General features: G+C 61.0%; 2 protein-coding genes across 4 annotated transcripts in view; one reads left to right on the top strand and one right to left on the bottom strand.

Annotated features, from left to right (window-relative positions):
* CHLSN (cholesin) overlaps positions 1 to 24,267 on the bottom strand; it is a 46,368-nt gene that overhangs the window by 583 nt on the left and 21,518 nt on the right. For 2 of the 3 annotated variants that reach the window (XM_075527628.1, XM_075527629.1), the window contains exons 3-4: positions 1,163 to 1,344; positions 589 to 670 (exon numbers count right to left, since the gene is read on the bottom strand). In XM_075527628.1, coding sequence (XP_075383743.1) covers positions 589 to 670; positions 1,163 to 1,344 — 264 coding nt within the window. Of the gene's footprint in view, positions 1 to 588; positions 671 to 1,162; positions 1,345 to 2,948; positions 3,081 to 4,197; positions 4,304 to 24,267 lie in introns of those variants that run through there. The other variant, XM_075527630.1, reaches the window with a different exon arrangement.
* Positions 16,846 to 18,160, top strand: GPR146 (G protein-coupled receptor 146). The gene has a single exon (XM_075528619.1). It carries the CDS (start codon positions 16,874 to 16,876, stop codon positions 17,873 to 17,875), a length of 1,002 nt encoding a protein of 333 aa, XP_075384734.1. The 5' UTR covers positions 16,846 to 16,873; the 3' UTR covers positions 17,876 to 18,160.

Raw genomic sequence — 24,267 nt, 5'->3', positions numbered from 1 at the left:
CTCTGGTCTCAGCGGTGTCCAAGAAGAGCCCGAAGGCCATGGACAGCACTGTTCCCGAGGCTCTGGGGGAGGAGTGGGAGGGGGGTGGCTATGGGGTGCCTGCTCCGTGCAGAGGTGTGGGCCACCCAGCAACGTGAAGACCCCAACCCCAGATCCCAGAACTGGGGCACAGGTTGTTTACAGAAACAGGAATACAGTTGAGAAGGGCGGAAAGTCCATTCCAGAAAAAGTCGGGCGTCTCTCATGTCCTGATTGAAAAACTTACGGCAAAGCGACCATCTCCAGGGTAAAGAGGCCCCGACCTGGGCATGGCTGTGCTGACTGACTCATAGGGTAGACCAGACATCTGTGTTCAGCTGGTTCCCTCCAGGCTGCTCAGTCCCCTTAGTGAGCAGTGCTGGGGCCCCTGGACCCCAAGCCCTGGTCAGAACCCCCATATACACCCGAGAGGTTCTTGACCCACAGTGACATGCTCCTGGGGTGGGAGGTCCCCCAGTGCAGCTGGTGGGCATGCAGGGGTCCACCATGGTGCCAGCTAGCCCCATTATCCCCCAGAAAACCCGCCCCCCTGCCCCCTTTCCTGCAGACCTTGTCACTGTCATACATGTGCACCAGGAGCCAGGTCTGCCTCGCCTTCCTGAACTTCCAGTCTTGCTGCTTCTGGGCCCAGCTGGAGACAAGGGCAGGTTGGGGTCAGTGCCTCCCACTAGGCAGCCTCACCCAGACTGTGCCCACCCTCAGGCCAGTGCAAGGGCAGGAACGGACAGTGCCAGCCCATGGTGACATTCTGGGTGGCTGGGCCTGGTCACTGTCATTGGACCCAGCTGCTAAGGGAACACTTCCCAACAGAACAGGCAGGCACACCAGCCAGGCTACAGGGAGGCCACCACTGACTTGACCTCATGGCTGGCCTGCTGCTCCAAGGAAGGGGACCCCTGCTGGCTGGGCCAGACAGGGTTTCTGCATCAAAGCATTAAAACCCAGGCTGATGGGGCCCTGGATATGCCCCACTCCTTACCCCTCAGTAAGAGCTGGGTGCCCTGTCCAAGCCCCCCAGCTGCCTGGCTGCAGTGCCCTCCCTCGGAGCACCGGGGACAGGGCCTCAGCCAATCTAGGCTGCCCCTTCTGAGCCCCCACAGCCCACCCACCCAGAGTGCCTCACCTGCAGAGGTAGTCTAAGGCCAGTGAGCCCCCTGAGGGGGCGGGCGCCGGGGTCTTCGGGGCAGGGTGGCCCCCTGCCTCCCGTAGGAGCCGCTTCTCCTCCTTCCTACGTTCCTTCTTCTGCTTCCGCTCCAGGGCCCGCTGCTCTGCCGGGGCCAGCACCTCACTGCCCACAGCCCCGCTCTGAAAGGCAGGGACCCCAGCCTGTCAGGCCCCGGCCTGGCTGGGCTTGACGTGCTGTGAGGACTGCAATCACAGACCCCTTGGGAGCCCACAACACAGGACTGTCCATTGCGGATCTGGTCATTACCTTCCAGGGATAGGAGCCATTCTTTCTATAGGTGATGACCGGCTTGTTGGGAGACCTGTGTCTGCATCCCAATTGCCCCCTGGCATGAGCCAATGGCCTTGTGGGTGGGCCATGGGTCCCTGCTGGGGTCTGCTCCCAGCCCAGGCCATTCCCCATCCACTCCCAGTGCTAACAGGTCACAGCATCTGGGCAGGTGGAGTCGCGGTGGCCGGGCAGCTATCCTCCCACTGTCTTCCTGGGAAAAGCTCCCCTCTCGGCTGGGCTAGGATCCCAGATGCAGCGCACTCAGCTTCCAGGAAGCCAGCCCGCCCCTCACCTGCCGGCCTTCTTAGAACCCACCCCAGCAGCAGCAGGCCCTCCCACGTAGTAAGTCCCTCTTCCAGAATCTTCCATGACTCCTTCAGGGAAGTGCTAGGTGATCTGGGGTGACCATGAGGGACACCCCTACCTCAGCCCCCTCCTGGAGTTGGCTGTGAGGCCCCAACATTGCCGAGATCAGGGGCACAGTCACCCCCATCCCCTGCCCTGGTACTTCTGAATCGCCTGGAGGCAGGACTTTACTCAGTAACTAGTTTAGAAATGGATTAGAAAAAAAAAAAAGAAATGGATTAGAAGCTACCAGTTTTTGAAAACAGTGGCCAAGAGGGGTATGTCCACCTAACCAATTTGAAAATGAGCTTTTATCCAAGATCACGGTGGGCTCCCGACAGCTGAGATCCCCAGCCATCAGATGCCCTTACCCACCCAGTCATGCTAGCACCCCAGGACCAAGTTGCCCTGGCATGCAGGCCCTGGCCACTCACAGGGATCCAACCACAGAGGAGGGAAAGAGGGGCTAGGGTTTGGTCAGCCAGGGTGTGGGAGACTCAGTTACATCCCTCCACCTTGTGGGTACACAGGCAGCTGACCCCTGCCCACCACTGCCCAGTCTCGAACCTGCTAAGACCTGAGCAGGGGGAGGATTTCACAGCGGGCTGGAGTGAGTTCTGCAGGTGCAAGTGCAGCGGTGGAGGCAGCAGGCTTCTCAGACTGAGGGCCGGGCTAGGTGCAGCTCGGAGGCAGACGCGGGCCCTGCCCTCGGGGAGCTCACAGCTGGCCACGTGAGCTCCTGGAGGACAGGGATGGCGGCTACCTCGGGGTCACAGCACCGGGGAGGGCGCAGGCAGCGACATCCTTGCTGGGGGTGCTCCTGCGGAGCTGCACCCTTTCAGATGAGACATGCAGCACACCGTGGCTGAGGGTCACGGCTCGGGGTGCAGGTCACCTCACGCCTGGCCATCCGCCTGAGACGAGGCACGGACAGTCTCTGCAGAAGCGCACACAAGGTAGGCCTGCTGAGGCCAGAGAGCACAGAGAACACAAGTCCCTGGGCCACAGGTGTGGCAGAGAGGCTTCCAGAAACGCCCCCCTTCCCTCATCCCCACCCCCACCGGTGGCCGCACTGATGTGAGTCCCCTCCTAGGCTCAGGAAGCCTACCTCAGGTGCAGAGGCAGCCTCAGGCTGGGCTTCTCCGCCAAGACACGGAGCAAGGATGGCCAACACAGGCAGTATAGGTCAGCTGGGGGTCGCAATTCCTGTGCAGGCCAGGAGCACAGCGGCCACCAGGCTCTGAAAAAGTCACCCATACTCAGTGCGCCCTGCCCACTGGGGGCGGCGTCCACCAAGTCCTGCTTTGTTTGCGGACTTTGGGTGCACAACTACAAACACACTGACCCTCGCTGGCCAGCCCTGCAGGGCGGCAGGCTCTTCTCCCTGGGGCTGCCAGGGGTTGTGCTGGGCAAACTTGGCAGTAGCAGCATGACAGCGCGTCAGCAGATCACTGGTGCCCGTGTCACCTCAAGTCACGGCACGATGGCGCGTCAACATTCTCACAAGCCCGTTTGGCGTTGCATCATGTCATCACGATGGCGGTTCAGCGTTCACAGGCGCCCACATGTCATGGGCAGACCTGGACAGCATCACTGCGCCGCCCTGTGTGCAGTCACGGGGAGCATCTAGAACCTGCTGTCACATTTAGGAACTATTTACAGGTTGTGTTTTTCACTTTGCCGAAATCCCTGGATGCCCTTAACAGATTCAGAAAACTGGCCTCGCTGCCCCTGTGAGTTACTGTGCCCGCAGCATTGCAAGGCCCTGTGGGTTTTGCAGGTCAACACTCACATGCCTGACCTGGGGCCACCAGGCTTCGTTCTGTAGTTCGCGGGACCCTGATAGCCCTCTGAAGCTGGCCAGGATGGGCACGGGCCACTAAAGGCCTGACCGCGGAGGTGTACCGAAGCGCAGAACAGGGGCCTCCCGAAGGCCACCTTGTCTGCTGGGGGAGGGTCCCTCTGGGAATTTGGCCAGGGAGCGGGAGCGAGGGCATGACTGCAGTCTTGAGCAGCAAACCTGGCCCCCAGCACACCCGGGAGGGGCTGACAGGCGGACCCAGACCAGCTGTCCCTGCAGAATCCCTGGAGCTGTGTGGGGACCACGGGCAGGACTGAAGCACCATGTCTGGTCACGCGGCCGAGGGGGACCCAGGGCCCCGGGGGTGTCGGACTCGCAGTCCTGCCTGGCATTTGGGGTGTCTGAAGCTCCCGCCCAGGCTCGGGGCGCAGATGACCGCGCCCCCTCCCTAGACTCCCAGTCCCTGCACCTGGCCTCTGACCCACCGGGGGCGGGGGTCCCACCGGCTGCAGAAGAGGGGCTCCCTGCCAGCTACCCCAGCCCTCGAAGCACCGACCTCCCCGTCGCGGGCCGTGAGTCCTACTCCGAATATGCACAACGACAGCGCCCAGAATCCGACAGGTCCGAGACCGACCCACCCAGCGCCCGGCTGAGGGCGGCCCGCAGCCCCCGCGCACTGCGCATGTGCGCCATCCCCGTGCAATGCGCAGGCGTCAGTCCCGCGCGGCGGAACCCAATCCAACAGGCCTCGGCGGATCGGAAGTGCGGTCCTGGGCGGGCGGTCCTGGGCGGGCGGTCCTGGGCGGGCGGTCCTGGGCGGGCGGTCCTGGGCGGGCGGTCCTGGGCGGGCGGTCCTGGGCGGGCGGTCCTGGGCGGGCGGGCCCTACCCCTCCGAGGGGCGGGGCTCTCCGGAGGCGCCGGCCCCGCGGGGAGGCGCGACCAAATGGTGACCTGCGCACCCCGAACACGCTTCCGGGGAGTGGGGTTACTGGGGGAGCCAGGTGGCCGTCACGTGCACGTCCCCCAGCTTCTCTGCCTTCCCTCCACCCAGAGTGCGAGACCAGTGTCCTGGGCGGCCTGGAGCGGGGGTGGGGTAGGGGTGGTGGTGGGAGGGAATGCTGGCAGGAACCCTGCAGTAGACTCCATGCAAGCCAACACCAAACCCGCTGCAGTGGCGAGATGGTAACCCTGAGGGCAGGGTAGAACTGCCCGGGTGACTCTAAGGCAGAGGTTCTCACCTTCTTAATGTCGCGCGACCCCTTCATACAGTTCCTCAAGTTGTGGTGACCCCGCAACCATAACATTATTTTCGTTGCTACTTCATCACTGTCATTTTGCTACTGTTATGAATCGGGCGACCCTTGTGAAAAGTTGGTTCGACCCCCATAGGGGTCGCAACGCAGCCTCGTTTTACTCCTAAACTGTCCAACCGCCGATTAGCAGCCCCAAACTAATCACTATGCAACCAGGACTCCAGTCTTAACTTTGAGAACTCACACAACCCCACTAACAAGACGATGGGCAAGAGGCGAGATGGGCATTTCACCAAAGCGTGCACTGGTGTGAGTGCTTCCTGGGTGATGTGGCCAGAAGTGCCCACTGTAAGAGAAAACGGCAGCCCGCACATTCTGTGAGACAGGAGGAAGAGCAGACATTGTTCGATTGCCGTGGCACTGGCCTGAAGGCTGACGGGTCAGGGCAGGGGCCTCCTTTTCCTGGTCTGCCCCTCTCCTTCAGTCCCGGTGAAACTTACCAATGCACAGGGGAAAGTGGGTGAGCCCAGGGAGACCCAGACGCCGCAACATTTTGGTCACAAATACTTACTTGTGCACAGAGTTCTAAAAATGCTCCCCTCAGCCCCCCACTCACACACTCAGGAGCCTCTCTGAGTCAATTCCTCCCCAGAGAAGCATTGCAGGGCCAAGCAGAATTGTCTCATGATGCTCCGAGGCTGTGCCCCTTTATGGCTGGTGGTTTTGAATTCCTGACCTTTTGAAGGGCAACTAAATGCTTTAAGCCACCAGGCTTCTCCTAAAACAACCGTAACACTGAACAACCCCACTAGTCGTCTGAGAAACAGCATCCCCACTGACCTAGCAGCCTGGATGCCCGCCCTGTGGCAGAAGGGAACTTGACCACAGGGCTAGGTGGACTGAGCTGTACCAATCGGGCATGTGCTGGCTCAGCCACTATGCAAGCCGCACCCTCTGCCCCAAGTTAGGGAAGCTCAGCTGGTCAGGGTGCCCACAGGGCTGGCCATGGCTGACGGCTAGGAGGCTGTTACCAGGGCTCTCTTTCCAGCACCTTCAGAGTGGGCGTCTGAGCTGGCACCCGGGGATGCCAAGAGTCGGAGAAGGACTGACTGACTGGAGGACTACTGCTAAAGTCCAGGAGGAAGACACAGTCCAGGTTCTGAACACCAGGCCCTCAGAAGTCTGTTCCTTGCCTTGCCCCCCCACCCCAAACCCTATAGCCCTGCAGGGGCCTGGGCTGCCACACACACAAACACACTGCCTGTCCCCTCACCTAGCCTGAGGCCCCAGGACACACCCACTTACCAGCCGCAGGCGCTGGGGGGGTGGAGGGGGGTGTCACTCGTACCTCAGGGTGTCCCCCATGTGCCATGTGCTGCCCCGTGCCAAAGCACCCCTGCCCCCAGCAGGAAGCTGCCTGCTGAAACTATCCCGGTTCCCCTCCTGCTCGGCAGGACTGGTACATGGGACGCAGGATGCAGGAATCCTCTAAGTGGCCAACAGCTGGCCTCACAAGGAGCTTCACCTGCAGGTCATCAAGGCAATCCCCCTCCTATGTGTAGGCATCGGGGGATGTGGGGCAGAACACACAGACCTAGCCCAGGGCTCCCCAGGCAGGTCATGAGGGATGAAACTCCCAAGAAGTGATTTTGTCCACTTAAACCTACACCTGCTTCGTGGGGAGCCTGGTGCTAAACCATTCGTAGACGACCTGCTTCTGGGTCGGGGTTTCGTACGTAGCAGAGCAGCTCCCTCGCTGCAATCTATTGAAAGTCAGCCCCCGACACAAAGGTTTGTCGGAAAATTTTTTTTTAAAGAATTAAAAAAAACAAAACAACCTACACCTGGGCCTGTAATCCCACACCTACCCCCCAGCACTGGGCACTACAGTTGCTCCCCCAGGTCCAGCATGCAGAGGTGAAGAGGAGGCTGCGAACAGGCAGGCCTTCAGCCTGAGGAAGAGCCATGGCTGTCCAGGACTGCTGTGAGCTGATGAGGTAGTTTATTGTGCCAACCTGGCCAATAAACACATGTGGGCTTAATTGAAGGGCAGAGGGATAAATGGCTCAGTGAGCCTCGCCTTTCTAGTTCTCCGGTCTCTTGCTTTCTGATGGTTAGACAAGGGTGCAGCTGCCTTAGCCAGTTCCCTGCTTTACCTTGCAAGGCTCACTTCCTGCAAGACATCCCTGAGAAGAAGCCATATGGACCTACCCCGATGCAGCCCTGGGTAGACCCCTGCCAGAACTGAGATGCTTACATCACACACTGACTGACTCAGCTTTCCTTCTGCAGTTGGCATGATTGCGTCTGTTTTGTGAGATGGAGGAGGACTTTATGGACTGGTGTCGGACATATGGGTTAATGCTGGACTTGTGGGCTTGGGCAGCAGTGGGTTGGGATGTTTTCTTGATGCGCACTTGATCCACTTTCTGTGGATTTGTTTCTTCAAAGTCCCCAAGCTAACAGCTGAGGAGCTGGTCTTTGGGTCAACACTGTGGCAGGGTGCAGCATGGGCCCACGGGTGGTGACCTTGGTGCTCTGGTGGCCCCGCTGACACCTCCTTCTGGGCGACAGTGCGCATCAGCCTTTCTTGGATCCAGTGCCCCCCCCCCCACAGCCCCTGGCTGACCTGAGGGGGTTGGGCTTGTAACAGGACAGATGGGCCCAGAATCATATAGCAAGTCCCTGGCTGAGGGCAGCTCCTGTCTCCAAGGAGGAGGGGGAGGATCCCAGCTCAGTGCTCAGCTGGCTTCTTGTGCTACAGACCAGGAAGACCTGCTTCCCAAAGGACGGAATATGCCAGAGAGGTTGCGTGGGCAGACGGTAGAGTGGGCCCCACTGCAGTTTCCCGGGGCCTGAGACCAGACACAGGCACCAGGGTCACAGCCTGGCCCTGACCCATGTGCAGGGCAGTCACCATGTTGTTGAGGAGCGCAGTCCCCAACCGACAGGTTTCCAAGTGCCAACTGTGAGTACCCTCACAGCCAAGAGCAAGGTAGCTGTCCACAATCCCACCCCAGAGGGCTATGGATGGCTGGAAGGACTCTGGGGTCCTCCACACCCATAAAGGCAGGCTCGTGAAAGTGGCCAGCTGCTGCCCTGATCTATGGAGCAGTGTCCCCATTCTCTAGCAATGCTGGCCACTGCCACCTGTCGGCACTGTGGCTGACAAGGTGCCCTGGTCACTACAGAAGCTTGGGGAGGGAGGCTCAATGACAGCCTGGGGGTGAAAGTGTGGCCAAGGAGGTGAGGGTCCCCTAGGACTGAGGGTGGGCATCCTGGCACAAGCAGATATCAGCTCTATCCTAAGGTTCCACGGTGGGCAGATTCCAGCATGGGCAGAGCAGGCCCAGCTATGGACTCTTCTTATTGGTCCCTCCCACCTGGTCACACGGCAAACTGGGCCCCAATTCACCCCCTCACCCTTGGGGTTTCCCAGGGGTGATCATGGAGCCTGAGCCAGGGCAGGCCGCCTGGGGTGGCAGAAAGTGGCATGGTGCCTGATCCCTGAACATTCTGGAAGCAGTTTTAACCAGACACACACCCACCAATTGGTGTCTTTCTCTCCCTTTTATTAATAGTGTTTCTCATTCCACTAACTTTTTTTTAAAGATCATTTTATTGGGGGCTCTGACAGCTCTTCTAACAATCCATACATCAATTGTATGAAGCACATGTGTACATATGTCGCCGTCATCGTTTTCTAAACATTTACTTTCTCTTTGCGCCCTTGGTATCAGCCCCCCTTCACCCTCTCTAAATAGCTTTCTTGGGACCAGTTCAGCTGACAAACTCCTGACGCGGGAAAGAGAGGTGGATTTGTAATGGACAAGCCACCTGGGCTGAAACAGGAGCAGGTGTACCTGATCACAGTTCCTCACCACGCACTTGTTCCCCTTGGGGGCCCAGGGTCTGCAGCCACAGATCAGTGAGCACGGTGTCTCAGCCTTGGGGGTGCGGATCTGCACCCACAGATTAGTGAGCACGGTGACTCAGCCTTGGGGGTGCGGATCTGCACCCACAGATCAGTGAGCACGATGAATCAGCAGCCTGGTGCACGGAAAGGGGCCTGAGTGGGACGATTCCCTGGTTCCAGGCACGGCAAGCAGCGCGGGCAGCCACGGGGCCCCTCGGCAGGCTACGCTCCGAGCTCGGCGGTGTCGGGTTACATAACGGCCGCTGGCCACCACCAGGCCCCGGCGGTCGGACGCTGCTCCGGGGCCAATGGCCGGCAGCATCGCCTCTCCGCGGCTGTGGGGCGGGGCGGAGGCGGGGCGGTCACGTGTGTACACAGGGCCCAGGCGGCGTGCGAGCGGAGCGCAGCGGTGAGCCGCGCGGACCACAGCGACCCGTGGGTGAGTCGGGGACCTGGTTGGGCTGGCGGCCAGGCTGGGTGCTGGGCCGGCGATGCGGCCTCCCAGTGCCCCGCCCCCGCGCATGTCCGCCCCCGCGTGTCCTTGTACTTGCGGGGCGGGAGGGTGCCGTGGGTCTGTGAGCGGTCATGAACCTGCGAGTGGGCAGGCCCCTCAGTACTGTGGGATGCCATCTATTTCGAGTCCTGTAGCCCTGACGACCTTCTCTGGAGTCCCCAAGCTATTTATAGCTCTCGCTTCTTTTACGATTACAGATATTTCTAGTATGCTCTTAAACTGTGCCTACAAGGAGCTGCTAGCCACACAGCCTGTAGCAGCGAGCGAGCGTGCTCACCCTGGGCCTCCGGGCTGCCTGGGCGGGAAGTGGATTGCTCTCTGCAGGGCAGTGGCTTTGATCCCATATCTGTGCAGACACTTATCACAAAGATCAGATGCCTGCTCCTCACTGATCTGGCATCTGCTCCTACAGGAAGGGGCGGGCCTTCAGCAGTGGCCACAGCCTGCTGGGCCGGCCTACCCCCCCCAAGGACCGACACAGGCCTTGGATTCAGGATTCAGGCTCCAACCAGACCCCCAGGCTGTCCCCGAGGAACTGGGGTGGCCAGATACCTTATCTTGCTAACTGGAGTTCCTCTACAAGCTAGAGGAGACCCTGCACAATCAGTGGGTCCCACAAACTGCAGCGCCCCTTCCTCGTGTAGCCGCCCAAGGGCCCCAGTCTGGGTGCCTGCTTCCTGCCACTTCACAGCTGGGGCCCCCACCCAACTTATCCTGGTAGTGCCCTGAGGAACTGTGCTGTGCGCCAGGGCAAACTGGCAACCCACGGTCCCTGGCAGGCCTCAGGGAGGGCAGGCACGCGGCTCCTGGCTGATGGCGGCTCTGGCCCGGAGATACGCCTGCGGGATGTCTGTGCAGGATGGGGGAAGGGGCCTCTTCCTGGAGCGGCCCTGGAGGTGACGCAGGACCTGGAACAAAGGCTGGTGCCTGCACGCTGATGACCCGGGCACCCAGACAAACAGACCTCAGGCGGCAGGGGGCTGCCTCTGGGGGGAGCCAGGCCTGCTGTGGGAAGTAGGTTTAGACCAGAGGCCCACTTATAAGCCTGCTTCCAGCCCTCCCCCACTCCCCCAACCCCCCTGACCACCGGCTCCCCAATCTCCTGCTGGGCTGGCTGGACAGTGAAAGGTGAGCTCCACTCTGCTGACGCGGGAGGCCAGAACGAGGCGCTGCTGGTAACTAGCCGCCTGCAGCCGCATGAGGACAACAGAGCCCTGGGTCACACGTGCCCCTCCCCATACTGCCCTGAGTCAGGCCCATCGTGGTACATGGCCCCAACGTGGAGGTAAAACCCACGGCTGGCTGCTTTCTAGAAAGGGGTGCCCCTCCAGTGGGGAGCATGCCTGGCCAGAGGGGGACGAGGAGACCAGGGTCAGGAACAGAGGATCAATCTGGTCTCAGTGTAGTGCCCAGTCTTCTGGAAGCTTTTGTTTTCCTGGGTCGGGCCATAAACCCAGTTTGTTGGGAAACAAACAGGCCCAGGCAGCGAGAAGTCCAGCCAGGCCAGCCGCATAGGGAGAGGGGGGCCTAAGTCCGCATCCCCCCAGCACTGCAACCAGCTGCACAAAGTCGCACCGCAGGCCTGGGAGCAGGGAACACGTGCCCGTCTGATGTGCCCTGGGAACGCCAATGCCAGCGGCGGTGTGCTGGAGTGCTGCGCAGGCTGACAGTGGCACGCTGGGAAACGTCAGCGGCAGTGCCTTCGGAGAGCGTCCCTAGAAACGCCAGTATCATATGTGCGCGCACGCCCCTAGAAACGTCAGTGTCAGGGGCCTGACCCCGCCCCTGGAAACGTGTGCGCCAGGCGCGCACGCCCCTAAAACAGTCAAAGGTCTGACCACGCCCCTGGAAATGTCAATACCAGCTGAGAGCGTCCTTGGAAACGTCGGTCCTATGAACGCGCCCCATCAGACCACGTTCGTGGTTGGACCACGCCTCTGGAAACGTCAGCATCAGCGGGCTGACTACGCCTCTGAAAACAACTGTACCACTTGAGCGCACCCCTGAAAACACCCGTGTGTCCCTGGAAACGTTAGTACCACCTGAGTGTGTCCCTGTGAAATAGCGTCAGCGGCCTGACCACGCCCCTGGAAACATTCGTGCCATCTGAGTGCGCCCCTGGAAACGTTAGCGCCAGCAGTCGGACCACGCAGACCACGCCCCTAGACACGTCAGTACCATCTGAGCGCGCCCCTGGAAACGCTGGCGTCAGCGGTCTGGCCACGCCCCTAGAAACGCCAGCACCAGTGCCCATGCCGGCTGAGCGCTTTCCCGAAGGCATCAACTTCTGCAGTTCCGATCACGCCCCTAGAAACGATAGCACCATCTGCGTCCGTTCCTGGAACCGGCACCATCAGCTGTCTGAACACCCCTGAAACGTCAGCACAGTGCCCATGCCATCTGAGCGCGTTCCTGGAAACGTCAACGTCGGTGGTCTGACCACGCCCCTGGAAAATCAGCACCATTTGAGCGTGCCCCTAGATACGTCAGCGTTAGCAGCCCCACCACGCCCCTGGAAACGCCAGCACCAACTGAGTACGCCTTTGGAAAGAAACATCAGCACCATCTGAGCGCACTTTTGGAAAACCTCAGCGTCAGTGGTCTGACCACGCTTCGGGAGATGTTAACAGTAACGGTATGCCCACGCCCCTGGAAACATCAGAACCATGGGAGCAAACCCGGAGAAATATCGCGCCCCCGGCAAACACCGTGCTATTCTGCGCATGAACCCGGAAATGTTAGCTGACTAATCAAGATCCGGGAAACATGACCACCACCAGCGCACGCCGATAGAAACACTGTGCCCTTCCTAGCGCACTCTGGAAACGCCAACACCTTCTGACCACGCCCCAGGAAGTTTCACGCCATTCGGAGCATAGCCCGGTCTGATCTGTCCCCATGGAAATGCGAGCGCCGCCAGAGCACAGCCGAGAACGCCCAGGAAAAGTCCACTATCCCCTCTATCTGCTGGCGATCCTGCCCCAACACCAGCGTCCGCCTGTACCAGCACTGCCAATCTACAGTAGCAGCTGAAGCTCCGCTGGGTTCAGAGGAAGAGCACATGCATTTCCAGCTGGGTCAGGAATCTAGAACATTCCCCCAGAGTCAAGTGTCTGTGTAACACGGAACAAGAGTACCCTTGGCTGGGAGGCTTCCCCGCTCCTTGCGATGTTTTGCTGGGGCCTCGTGATTCTACACCACCCAGCTTTAGGCCACAACTGCCACAGAGTCTTCTGCAGCCCCTGCCCCCTTGGCAGGGGGATTCTGTCCCTCACTCAGGCTCTCACCTGCGAGTCCACTCAGGCACTGGGCGCAGCCAAGGGCAGAAAGGCAAGGTGGCTGCGGAGCTGTCTTCCAGTGCATACAGTCCGGGGCAGGTGGTCAGGAAGTCAGAGCGCATGTGGGCGGAGTGTGGGAGGTATGGGGTGGAGGGCAGACACCCGTGAGTTCTGCTTTTGTACAAAGGCATGAACATAGTTCAGCTACCTGGGAAGCACCCACACATGTACTCGGTCATATGTGCCCACATACAGCATTCCCTCTCCTTCCCATGCATGGGCACACAGCAGTCACACACATGTGGACCCCTGGGAGGTCCTCAGGGCAGCCCTGACTCTGCCACTGTCAGTCTATCTCTGACCCCTCAGGAAACTCCCTCCACTGGGACCACCATGTCTGCCACACTTTCTGGGCACCACTGGGTCCCCTAGGCACTTTCTCACCAGGCAGAGGCGGGGCCACTGTCCTGAGAGCACCCACAGCAGTCACACACAGGTGCCAGACACTCAAAGTCAGGGGAGTGGGAACTGAGGCCAAGGGAAGGCTCCTTCGCTCCCGACCTGTCCACTCTGGATACTTGGATGTTCTGGGAAGGTTCACACACCCTGTCCGATCCCTAGCAAGATGGCCAGACTCAGTTTCTCCTGGAACACAGGCTTGTGAGGCCTCACCCTGCCCAACAGCCTCCCCAGTTCCACTGTCTGCTGGACTCTGAGTGGATGCCCACAAGTGTGGCCTGTGTGATGAGAGAAGGATGTAGAGGATGTGGATGTGCTGACCACACGCTGATGGCCACACAGTGAGTGCCAGAAACCTCAGGAGGTTCCTCTAATTGAGGACACAGAGGTCTGGGGCCACCAGTGGCTTGGCTGCCTTTGAGCTGCCCCGCAGCTGGACCACGAGCCTTCCTGCAGCACGGCCTGAGGACCCCGAGGGCTCTATGAGAGTGAGCAAGAAGGTGCCTCGGGGCCCACACCCACGCTTGCTTCTCTGTGTCTGCCCTGGTCACTTGGCTAGCTGCCCGGTACCCCTACTATGCCCAGAAGAGGTGGCCACCCTGTTCCCCATCCTGTCCCTGCCTGGGAAGTGCAAGGCTGACAGGAGACAGAGGGAGGAGGTGAAGCAGGGCAGGTCTGTGTCCTCTGCGGAGCCTGGGGCACTGAGTCCCCGCTGGACTTCTGGTGGAGGGTTCCTGGGACCTCACCTCCTGCCTCCTACCAGGAAGGAAGGAGCTCAGTCTGGGATGGAGGGTCAGGGATCAGAGCTCACCAGCGCTTGCATGTCACACATGGTGCTCCATCCAGGAAGGAGCTGGTAGCAGGCCACCTCAGGCCCAGGCAGAGCAGCCCCACAGGAGGGGTCCAAAGCCTCTGCCCCAGGATCCTCCCATAGGACAGAGCCCCAGACCTCCTGGGGCCTGGCTGGAGCATGGCCTAACTGGCCACAGGAGGCAGGACCAGCCCCTTCCCCACTTCTAAGGAGGAAGCTCCTCCCCAGATAACTCGGGGCTGGGAGGGGTGGGGACACCTGATGTTACCCAGGCAGCTGCCACCAGCCAAGCATCTCTGGGACCTGTCTCTGAATACTCCTAGAGCTATTGAGGTCAGGAACCAGGGGTTGGGGGAAGCTGCTGCCCTGTCCTTGGAGCACGACCCCCCAGACCTATCAGTGGCCCACAAGGGAGAGACTCATCGTAAAGGAGCTGTTGTCCCCCTTCCCCCTCCCCTGCTGTAAGCTAACCTAGACCCCATCACACCCAGCTGCAGGGTTCCTTCCTTGGCCATGCACCTGCCTTCTCTGGAGGACAGTAGCACCTGGTCAGCTGGAGGGCCACTTGGTGCTGCAGTGGATAGGTCTGTGAGGGCCCCAGGCACCCCGGGACACCACACACGGTATGTCGTAGCCCAGCTCTGGGCCTAGTGTCCAAGCCCCCTCCCTCGGTGAATGAGCACCATGAATAAAGCCCCTCCCTCCTTCCGGGTGCAACCAGGGCTAGGCCTGGGGTCACATATCACACCCCTCTGTCTCTCGCTTACTGGGGGCCTGCAGTGGGGGCCCTGCTGGTCTGCGTGCACACACCTGAGCCCATTGTGTCCCTGTCCTGCTGACTGGTGTCCTCAGGAGGAAAGACACTTGGTTCAACTTCTTGTCCCTATCTGGACAAGGTGGCGGTCCCTGGCCCTGTCCCTGTCCCCAGGGCACCTGCACGGCCACCTTAGACCCACTCTCCGGGCGGCCCAGCTCTTTTAGAAACTGGCTGTGAACAGAGTGGGCAGGGCCACAGCGCCTGCCAAGCCAGGCAGAAGCTGAGTAATTCGCCAGAGAAAAACGAGCATGGCTGTGGGCTGGCTGGCACACGCACAGGGAGCCGGCTGCAGAGCTGAGCACAGGCGAGGAGCCGAGGATGCTGGAGGCAGGCGGGGCCACTAGGAGAGGAGTCCAGGCCCTGCTGCAGGGCCAGCGGGGACACGCAGGAGGACAATCAGGGTTGCCTTGTGGTGTCCAGGAGCTAGGGAGGACCGGCTCCTCACCACAGCAGGCAGGGCCCCTGCAGGTGGCTGTGGGAGAGGCCTGTGAAGCGGAGCGTGGACATGAGGCCAGCCCCCAGGAGGCCCAGCGTGATACAGACACAACCCCCAGGTCCCACACGCTGGGTACCACCACCACAGCCCCTGCAGTGGGGACATGCATGTGAGTGAGAGTGTGCGTGATTGTTCAATTGTGAGTGTGAATATGTGTTGTGTGGTTGTGAGTGTGAATGTGTTTTGTGTGATTGCGTGAATATGTATGATTGTGTGTGTGCGTGTGCACGCCTGTTTGTCCCCTTCTTCACGATCATTCCAGCAGGGACGAGTGAATGAGTGTCCTCTCAGGACATCCATTGTGGGGAGTGCATGTGTGAGGGTAGCCCCACTCTCAAGTCCTCACCAGGGCTCCCCATAGACAGAGCCCATGTCAGTGGCTGACAACGTCCGTCACCTCCCACCCACACGCATTCTTTCCCCCGCTCTGTGAGGCCCAGCACCGAGGGTTCTTGGCCCTCAGTGAAGGCACTGGAGATCTGGGGGCAGGGCTGCATCATCTGGATGGGACTTGAGGTGATGTTGCTGATCCGTGGGATGGGTGGTCCTTGTGCCACCCACCGGGTGTGACTCTCGGGCATCTGTGACTGTCTATCATGAGCATGCTGCCGAGTGACATTCATTAGGATTGCAAAACGTCCCCATAAACTCAGATTCTGTCAGCATGTCACACTCACACGTCTGTCCAACCACTGGTCTAGCCGCTCCCCCCGCCCCCACTCCCCATCTATCTATCCCCACCTGCCGATACTGGCAGGTGATGTTCTGAGGTACAGACAGGTTGGGACCAGGTCCTGTGGTTAAGGCACACGAGGGCTGGCCCTGTTCTGTCCCCTTTGGCTTTCCTTTGTCACTGCCCCCACCCTCTACACACCTGTGAAGGCCAGTGTGTGGGAGCCCTCGGGGGCTGGGAGCCCAGATGTACTTGACTTGATGGGCACAGCCCTCCATCAGCCATGCCCACTTGGCCTGGCTATGGCTGTAGGACTAGGCTCTGCTGCAGGCGGGCAGGGCGGCTTCCGCACTTTGTTCTCAGGTTCAGGGAAGAGAAAGGTCCCCACTGGGTGTCTGCTCCAAACGAGGGAGTGGGGCTTTCCCAGGAGATGGGCCACTGCGCACCAGGCCCCAGGGGTGTGGCAATAGAAGCCCCACCTCCCGTCACAATGCTCCAGGGACCAGGCTCCGAGAGCTGGGGGGTGCCGGCCACTGAGACCCCATACTGCTGTAAGTGCCCATGTCTCCTGATGGTTGGCGCCCTGGGTGAGGGCCCAAGGGGTCGCCCCTGGTGAGTGACTCTGGTGGGTGGCCAGGGTGGACCTAGGGCTAACAAAACACCAGACCTTATCTGGGCAAGGGCAGGGTACAGGTGGGCGGCTGAGGCCCAGGCTCCCTTCCTGGCAGGGGCTGGGGGCTGGCCTTCCTGAGGGAGGAATGGTGGCCAATAGGTGATATGCTGACTGGACATGGACAGTTCCCACATGTGCTCTGGGATCTTTGAAGCCAGAAGGTGTAGGGCCACCTGCAGTCGCAATCCCCTCCCCCCCGCCACCCCAAAGATGCAAGCTCAGGGTGGCCCCTCCCTGGAGGAAGCCAGTGGGCTCCTGGGGTTCTGCTCCCCGCACACACTGACTGTGCCCTGCTTTGCAGGTGCTGCTGCTGCTGCTGCTGCTGCTGCTGGACCTGGCGCCATGTGGGGGTGTGACACGTCCAACGGGACGGCTGGGGCCACCCTGCCACTCTGCCGGGAGCTGCCACTGGCCCTGTGGGCCCTCTCTCTGCTCTACCTGCTGGTGGGCCTCCCACTGGGCCTGGGCTACAACACACTGCTGGTGCTGGCCAACCTGCACAGCCGGCGCACCATGAACATGCCCGACGTCTACTTCGTCAACATGGCCGTGGCCGGGCTGGTCCTTGGTGTCCTGGCGCCCGCCTACCTGCTGGGCCCGGCCCATGCACACTGGGCGCTGTGGCGGCTGAGCAGCGAGGCCCAGGTCACGCTGCTGACCTTGTTCCACGTGGCTGCCCTGGTGACCATGTACTCGGCCGCACTGCTCAGCCTGGACTGCTACATTGAGCGGGCGCTGCCGCGCACCTACATGTCCAGCGTGTACAACACTCGGCATGTGTGCGGCTTCGTCTGGGGTGGCGCGCTGCTCACTAGCTTCTCCGCGCTGCTCTTCCACATCTGCAGCCACGTGTCAGCGCGGCTGGCCGAGTGCGCAGAGATGCGCAGCACCGAGGCGGCTGACACCATCATGGTGCTTGTCGGCTACGTGGTGCCCGCCCTGGCTGCTCTCTATGCGCTGGCACTCATCGCCCGGCTGCGCAAGGAGGACTCACCACTCAGCCGCGGCGACGTGGGCAGACTGGACCCCTCAGCGCACCGGCTACTGGGTCTCACTGTGGGCACGCAGCTCGGGCTCTGGACGCCCTACTACCTGACCCTCCTGGGGCAGGCGCTGGTGGCCTCGCGGGGCAGGCCCACGGAGGGGCACCTGGTGGGGGCCCTGCCGCTCGCCAAGGACCTGGCCCGGCTCCTGGCACTTGCCAGCAGCTCAGTGACGCCCCTGCTCTACCGCCACCTGGACAAGCGCTTTCCTGGCAAGCTCCGCCGGCTGGCCAAGCGGCTGCACTGCGGGTCGCAGCCCTGCACTGAGGACCAGGCCGGCGGGCAGCAGGTGATGGCCTAGGCCGACGGAAACACCGAGGCTGCGACTGGACACTGCCTGGGGGTCAGCTGGCTAGAGTCCCTGTTTTCCCAGAGGCCCAAGGAGCCAGGCCAGCTTGCTCCAGTTGCAGGCCCGTGGTCTCAGGCTCCAGGACATTCCTCCCCTTCGCCCTCCTGGGGGCCGTCTCTGGGAGTGAAGTGATGAGACCCAGTCAGTATTTATGCCTTGCTTGTCCGTGTTGTTCAAATACTTGACCCCCTTCCTCTGCCCCTGGTGGTTTAAAGTAGGAAATCTCCATGCATTAAAATGAAGGAACCGAGACAAGGAACCGAGACATCCGAGCGTGGCCGGCCAGGGTAGGTGGGTGGGTGGGTGGCCCCAGGAACCCGGGCCGCAGAGCACACAAGTGCCATCTGCCAGGCTAGCTTTCGGCAGACCAAGCTCGCCCTTCACACCAGTGGCTTCAACATGCCCTCCTGCTCCCCATGGACGTGTGGCTCCTTCCACCCCAAACAGCAAACCCGCTGTTGGGTTGATCCCGGCCCCGCAAGGCAGAGGGGCTGCCTGCCACCTTTACGGAGTGAATGGCGCCCCTTTCTCCCACAGAGCAACTGCTGGGCTCATGGTGCGTGCTGTGTTCTGACCCCGGCCCTGCTAGGGCTCCAGGGTCCTGTGTCAGCCCTCAGGGGGTGCCCAAAGAGAGAAGGCTTGTCCACCTGCATGCTGGGTGGCCCCAGTTGGCTCCTTCCCAACAGGTATGCCCAACCTGGGCTGGCCACTAGACAAAATCAAGAGGCCATCTACACTCAGCCGAGCCCCAGGAGTCCTGGACCACCCAACTCTAGGTCCCCTGACATTGCTAGCATGTGGCTGAAAGGGTGCCCAGTTCCTGGGTAAGTTACAGCCATGTCCACAGCCCAGAAGGCTCTGTGGCCGAGGGCACCCTCAGTCTGAGCTGGATGTGGTGTGATGCAGCTGGCACGGAGGGTGGGCATTACAGATGGCACAGGCACCTTTTACCTCTGAGAGTCTGAGTGACCTGGACTCCAGCCCATGAGCAGGGGCAAAGAACGCATCCCATTCGATCCAGCTCCCCTGGCCATGGAAGGGGACAGGAAAGGTCAGCGTGACACTCTTTCCCTGTGCCCCCTTCTTCGCAGAGCCTGATGCAGGGCAGCCGGCAGCGGCCCCTGTCCTGAGATGTGCAGCACTAACCCCGAGTGCCTTCAGGCCACAGAGCTGCCCGTGATGGCCTTGAATTCTCCAGTCACCAAGGGGGACCCAGGCCCCTAGTGGCGGAGCAGAGTGACGGAGCAGAGGTCAATCTGCGCTGCCCTCAGGAAACAGGATGGGGGCTGGGCTTCCTGCTGCTCCTGATACAAAGGTCCCAGTCCCGCCCACACTTCCTGTTGCGGGGCCCTGGATTCAGGGGTCTTCCAAACTGCCTGCCTGCCCACCTGTCCGCAGGAGCTCATGGTGGCTAGCAGGGAATGCACACGACCTTCCCACCCCATCCTGGACACCCAGACCAACCCAGATGGCTGCAGCCCCTCCCCCACAGGGCTCCCCACCCCCATCATGAACTCCAGGCACACACTAGGACTACAGCTTTGCCAGCTGGTGGGCCCACAGCGACCTCTGGCACACTGAGGGGGGGTCCTGGTAGGGAAGGGGCAGGGCTGCCCTGTACAATGAGGTGACCTGAGTGACTTACATACTGGCTGGCTGGACCCCCAAATGACAGGCCTCTTCAAGCACTGTGCCCATTTCCAAGTGTGTCTGGGTGGTTCCGGATGGGCCCGAACCTCCTGGTCCAACTTTGCTCTAATTGTGACCCCCTTAGCAGCACAGTGGGGGGGGGGAGGTGTTGTCCTGGAGACATGCAGGCCAACAGGGGGTCTGCAGAGCTCCAAGAGAAGATGCTCAGAGGTCCCCGGCCCCCTTCACCGCCGGCTTGCACAAGTGGGCAGGGCCACCCCATAGAAACAGGTTTCATAGCGCTTCTCTTGAAGCAGTACACATGTCTGCACCCTTGCACACACATGTGTGCATGCTAGGTGTGAACTTATGTGGGTACACACACACACACACACACACACACACACACCCTTCTGGGGAGCATTGTTCCTGGAAGTACTGGCATTTGCGTCAGAATCAGGGCAGGGGCAGGGCCCTCCCAGAAAGCACTAGTGAGTCATGGGTAGGCTGGCTCAGCACCCGGCTGGACCCCCCATTGGGCCAGCTGATGGGGGGGGCCCAGTGAGAGCATCCAGCTGAGTCCTGAGTCTGACCATGTAGCCAGGATGAGCGACTGGCTCTGCCTGAGCACCACCTGGCCTGGAGGATGGGGTGAGGGTCACGGGGTGCCTGGCCCTGGCAGGAGGGCTGTGCTCTCTTACACACACTGCTGGCAGCGGCGGAGAGGACAGAGATGCCTGCTGGGACATGGCCACCAGTGTCAAGGCAGGGAGCAGCACAGGGCATGGTCTGGGCTCCAAGGGCCCCAGGAGGGGACAGACTTGTCTGCCTGGCCCTGCACATCTTCCCGGGACTAATGTTTGGGGACAGCTCGCCACGCCTTGCTTCCTCGTCATCCTCCCTGGAAGCTGAGAGGAGACCTGTCAGCATCACAGCTACAACAAGCGCCCCCCTGGCCAGTGGGTGGGGCCAGCGAGCATTAGGGTCTTGCCAGGTCCCTCGGAGGGGTCCAGTGAGGGGGCTCTACCCCATCCCACCCCACAGGCAGCAGAGGGACTGACCAATGGATGGATGGCACTGTAGGGCTGGCAGGAAAGGGAGGTTGTTGGCACAGGGGTGCAGACATGGTGAGTGACTTCCTGGGGTGCATGCATGCCTCAGGGACCCAGGTGAGAGCCCTATGCACCCCACCTTCCTCTGGTCCCTAGCCAGAGCTGATGGGTCCTCCCTGTGGAGCCCAGAACCAGCCTGTCCCACTTCCCTCCACACAGGCCCAGCGAGAGCCTGCTCAGGGGCTCCACCTGCAGGTCCCGTCAGTGAACATGCATACCTCCAGGGGCTGGCAACATCAAGGGTGCCAGGCCAGGTCCAGGGACAGCTGGCAAGGGGGCCCAGATGGCCAGGTCAAGGTAGCTGGCTGAGCCGCGCCCCTCCCCAGGCCAGCTTCTAAGGGACCCGGCGAGTCAGCCGGGCAATGAGGTGTCCTGACAATCAAGGAGCGGGGAGGCGAGGGAGAGGCCAGGGTGTCCTGCTCACTTGGACAAAAGGCCTTTCAAACGGACACCCCCCCCAAGTCATGGGGACTGGAAGAAGCAGGCTGGCTGTGGGTCATCTGGAGCCAGGAGGCCCCCCCAACCATGTCACACCCTGAGACCTTGCCTGCCTTGTCCTGGCCCTCAGCCCTGAGTCTGATCCCACGCTGTCCACACGGATCCTGCAGGCCACGGACTCAGGCACTGCCACAGGTCACCTGGGCGAGGCCAGGGATCCAGCACCTTCTGCCCTTGCCACTTGGTGGACAAGAAGTGCTGGGTGGGGTCACAACCACAGGACTCCAACGGGCAGGGGGTTCCAGGCAGGGACCCTGGTGACTTCACACACTGGAGCCCAGATGGGCAGGAGCCTCTCCATGGACCCGCTGGAGAGCGAGGTCTGCACAGAAGAGACCCCTGGTGGGCGGGCTATGTAAATGATACCCCCTCAGTGGGCTGGGTCTGCCTATAAACGCCCCAAGGCCAGGATCCCACAGGAGCCCCCAGGGAGCCAGGGTCTGTGCACCAGGGGAGATGGATAGGGAAGAGCCCTGTGGTAGGCTCTGAGCTGGGGCCCCACAGGGGCAACAGGCTGGGAAGCAGCTACCCCTCTCCAAGGAGCTGTGCCTTGGTCCCCCTCAGGAATGTGGGGCCTCCCTCTGCTGGAGGCTCAGGGCTCTCCACATCCTTACTTGTGTGTTGCCTGCAGGGACCTCACCTGGAGGCCTCTGTCTGTCCCTTTGAGGCCAACACCGCTGAGGGGGCTTCTCTCCGGGTCCTGCATGACGAGGAGGGACTGTGGGACGGGCTGAGTCCAGCCGAGCCCTGCTCACTGTGGCCCCACTGCAGGTGCAGCCCCGACCTGGGGCAGAGCCCGGCGGCTGCCTCACTGGCTGGCTGCCTGACTGTTACTTGGGTGGGCATTTTCTGCTGGCCGGGCTGAACAGCCCCCCTTGGTGCAGGGTGTGGCCTCAGGCCCTATTTGAGGTTAGAGCGGTGGCCCCCTGCTGGGAGGGGCCCTGTGGGCTCCAGTCAGGAAAACCTCAGCCCCTGCCCTCCTGGAGGCGCCTGGCAGCCATCTGGGGCCCAGCGTGGGCTGCTGAGAATGCCGTATGTGTGGGTGGTGGCAGTGACGGCCTTCACGGGAGGGACCAGCCCGGCCTTCCACAGGTCTAGGGCTCTGTGCGTGCCTTGCCTACAGGTGCTGAGCCACCTCCCCCAGAGCAAGGAACCAGGACTGAGGCCGCTGCTGGGTGAGATGACCAGTTCATGTCCAGCTGGTCAGCAGGTGTTGTGAGCCCCTTGCTGTCCACCTCACTCACGCCCCAACCACGGTGGTGACTGTGCCTGAGCCGCCACACGTAAGGAGGCTCAACCACCGAAAGCACAAAGTCTCCGAAGACAGCCCTGGGCAGACACAAGTCCCACATGGGGAGGGGGCGACTTTATGATCAGTCTGACAGCCCCCATGCACCAACTGCCATGGGTCGATTCCCATTCATTGCTGTACCACAAGCCAGAGTCCAAGGGCATGCAGGCCCCAGGGCTGCCACGGCCACAACGCAGGCCCCACGGTGCCCGCCCTGCGTTCAGCAGCCCAGAGAGAAAGGGACAAACCAGACCCCACCTCCCACCAGGAGGGGCTGTCCTGTAACTGAAGAGCTGAGTTGAGGACGGCGATCCTCGCTCTTGCTGGGCGGTGCAGGAGACACGGCCTGGCACGGAGGCAAGAGGCTCCACATGGCCTACAGCTGGGGGTGCTTGTTCTGGGACAGTCCAAGCAGCCCCACCTTGGGAAGACCAGGGGGAGACCCAAAGAGTCTGGCCAATGCTCACAAGGGCCGAGAGCAGGACAGACAGAGATGGACAGAGCACTGCGGGTATGAGGACAGAGGAGAACTGAGCAGGAGTGGGAGTCCAGGAGCCGGGCCTATGTCCCTCCCCAGTGAGCCCTGTCCATTGGTCCCATGCGCTGTCGGTATTGGGGGAAGTTGGACCCCTCCCACATATCTGGCTACTTCCCTATATGTTGGGCATCACGTCAAAATCAACTTAAGCCCCTGGCTGACGCACCACAGTGTGCCCTGCAGCAGTAGGTCTACAGGAGGGTGACAAATAAGCCCCCAAAGGGGTGAGCTCAATGAGCATGCCGACCCTGCCATTGGCCACAGGTGCCACAGCCACACCACCCACCAACCTGCCTCAGAGCAAACTCCGAATATCACAAATGGCATGAGTGTAAAATCCCCGTACTCTCTCACACTATATATCAGACACCGGTGTACAACAGAATGCAATACACCACAAACCCTATGCACACACAGATGTGCACACACCACAGAACTGCACGCACACAGACCCTCACACAGACCATCACACGCACAGACCATCACACACAGACCATCACGCACACAGACCATCACACACCACAGCTGGCTTCATACACAGACAGCCACGTAACAAACTACAGATCCAATTGGCTGTTCCCTAGTCTCCATTTGGGTACTGCCGGCTGTGGTACATTGGTGGCCCCCTCGGAGATTCCCTTCCTGCACACTGGAGATGGGGCTGGATTCCCAGCCATGATTTGTCATGGGCAGCTGGTGTGTCTGTGGAGCCTGTGTGTTGCTGTGAATCTGATCGGATTATCAGACCTTCTAGATTAAGGCCGACTAGGAAGAAAGGCTGGCCGTTGGGTACAAAGATCAGCCATGCGAACCAAGCCGGGACAGGAGAGTCCTGTGGTCCCACCACGAGTCAGGCATCTACAGCAACCGCATGCCCAGCCCTGAAAGCCTCAGCAGCAGCGCAGCTGTGCTCCCCACCCTGGTCCCTGGGGCCAGAATCGCGTCACTGGCGCCACCACCAGCAGCAGCCGACACCAGTCATTCAGTCCTAGCTCCCAGGAGCCCACAGGTGTCCAAGAACCTGACTGCTCAGACAGAGCAGACTGCTTAACGCCGCATGCCACCAAGAACCCCTCTACAGAGCCCAGACACCCTGGTCTGGGGTGCTCACTGAACACGACGGGGCCACTCCGGCTCCTCCCTGGGCTGGGGAACTCAGGAACACATGTGCACAGGAACAGACGCAGAGGGAAGACGGACGACACAGGTTTACGCGAATACTTCCGATTCACACTCAGGCTGCAGGGCCCCAATGGCCATTCCTTTCTGCCCCATG

Source organism: Tenrec ecaudatus, chromosome 12, assembly GCF_050624435.1.
Source record: "Tenrec ecaudatus isolate mTenEca1 chromosome 12, mTenEca1.hap1, whole genome shotgun sequence".
Classification (NCBI taxonomy): domain Eukaryota; kingdom Metazoa; phylum Chordata; class Mammalia; order Afrosoricida; family Tenrecidae; genus Tenrec; species Tenrec ecaudatus.
This window is presented reverse-complemented; position numbering and strand designations above follow the sequence as displayed.

Coding starts and splice junctions, on each gene's coding strand:
- GPR146 (XM_075528619.1), top strand. CDS start 16,874: ATGTGGGGGTGTGACACGTCCAACGGGACGGCTGGGGCCACCCTGCCA.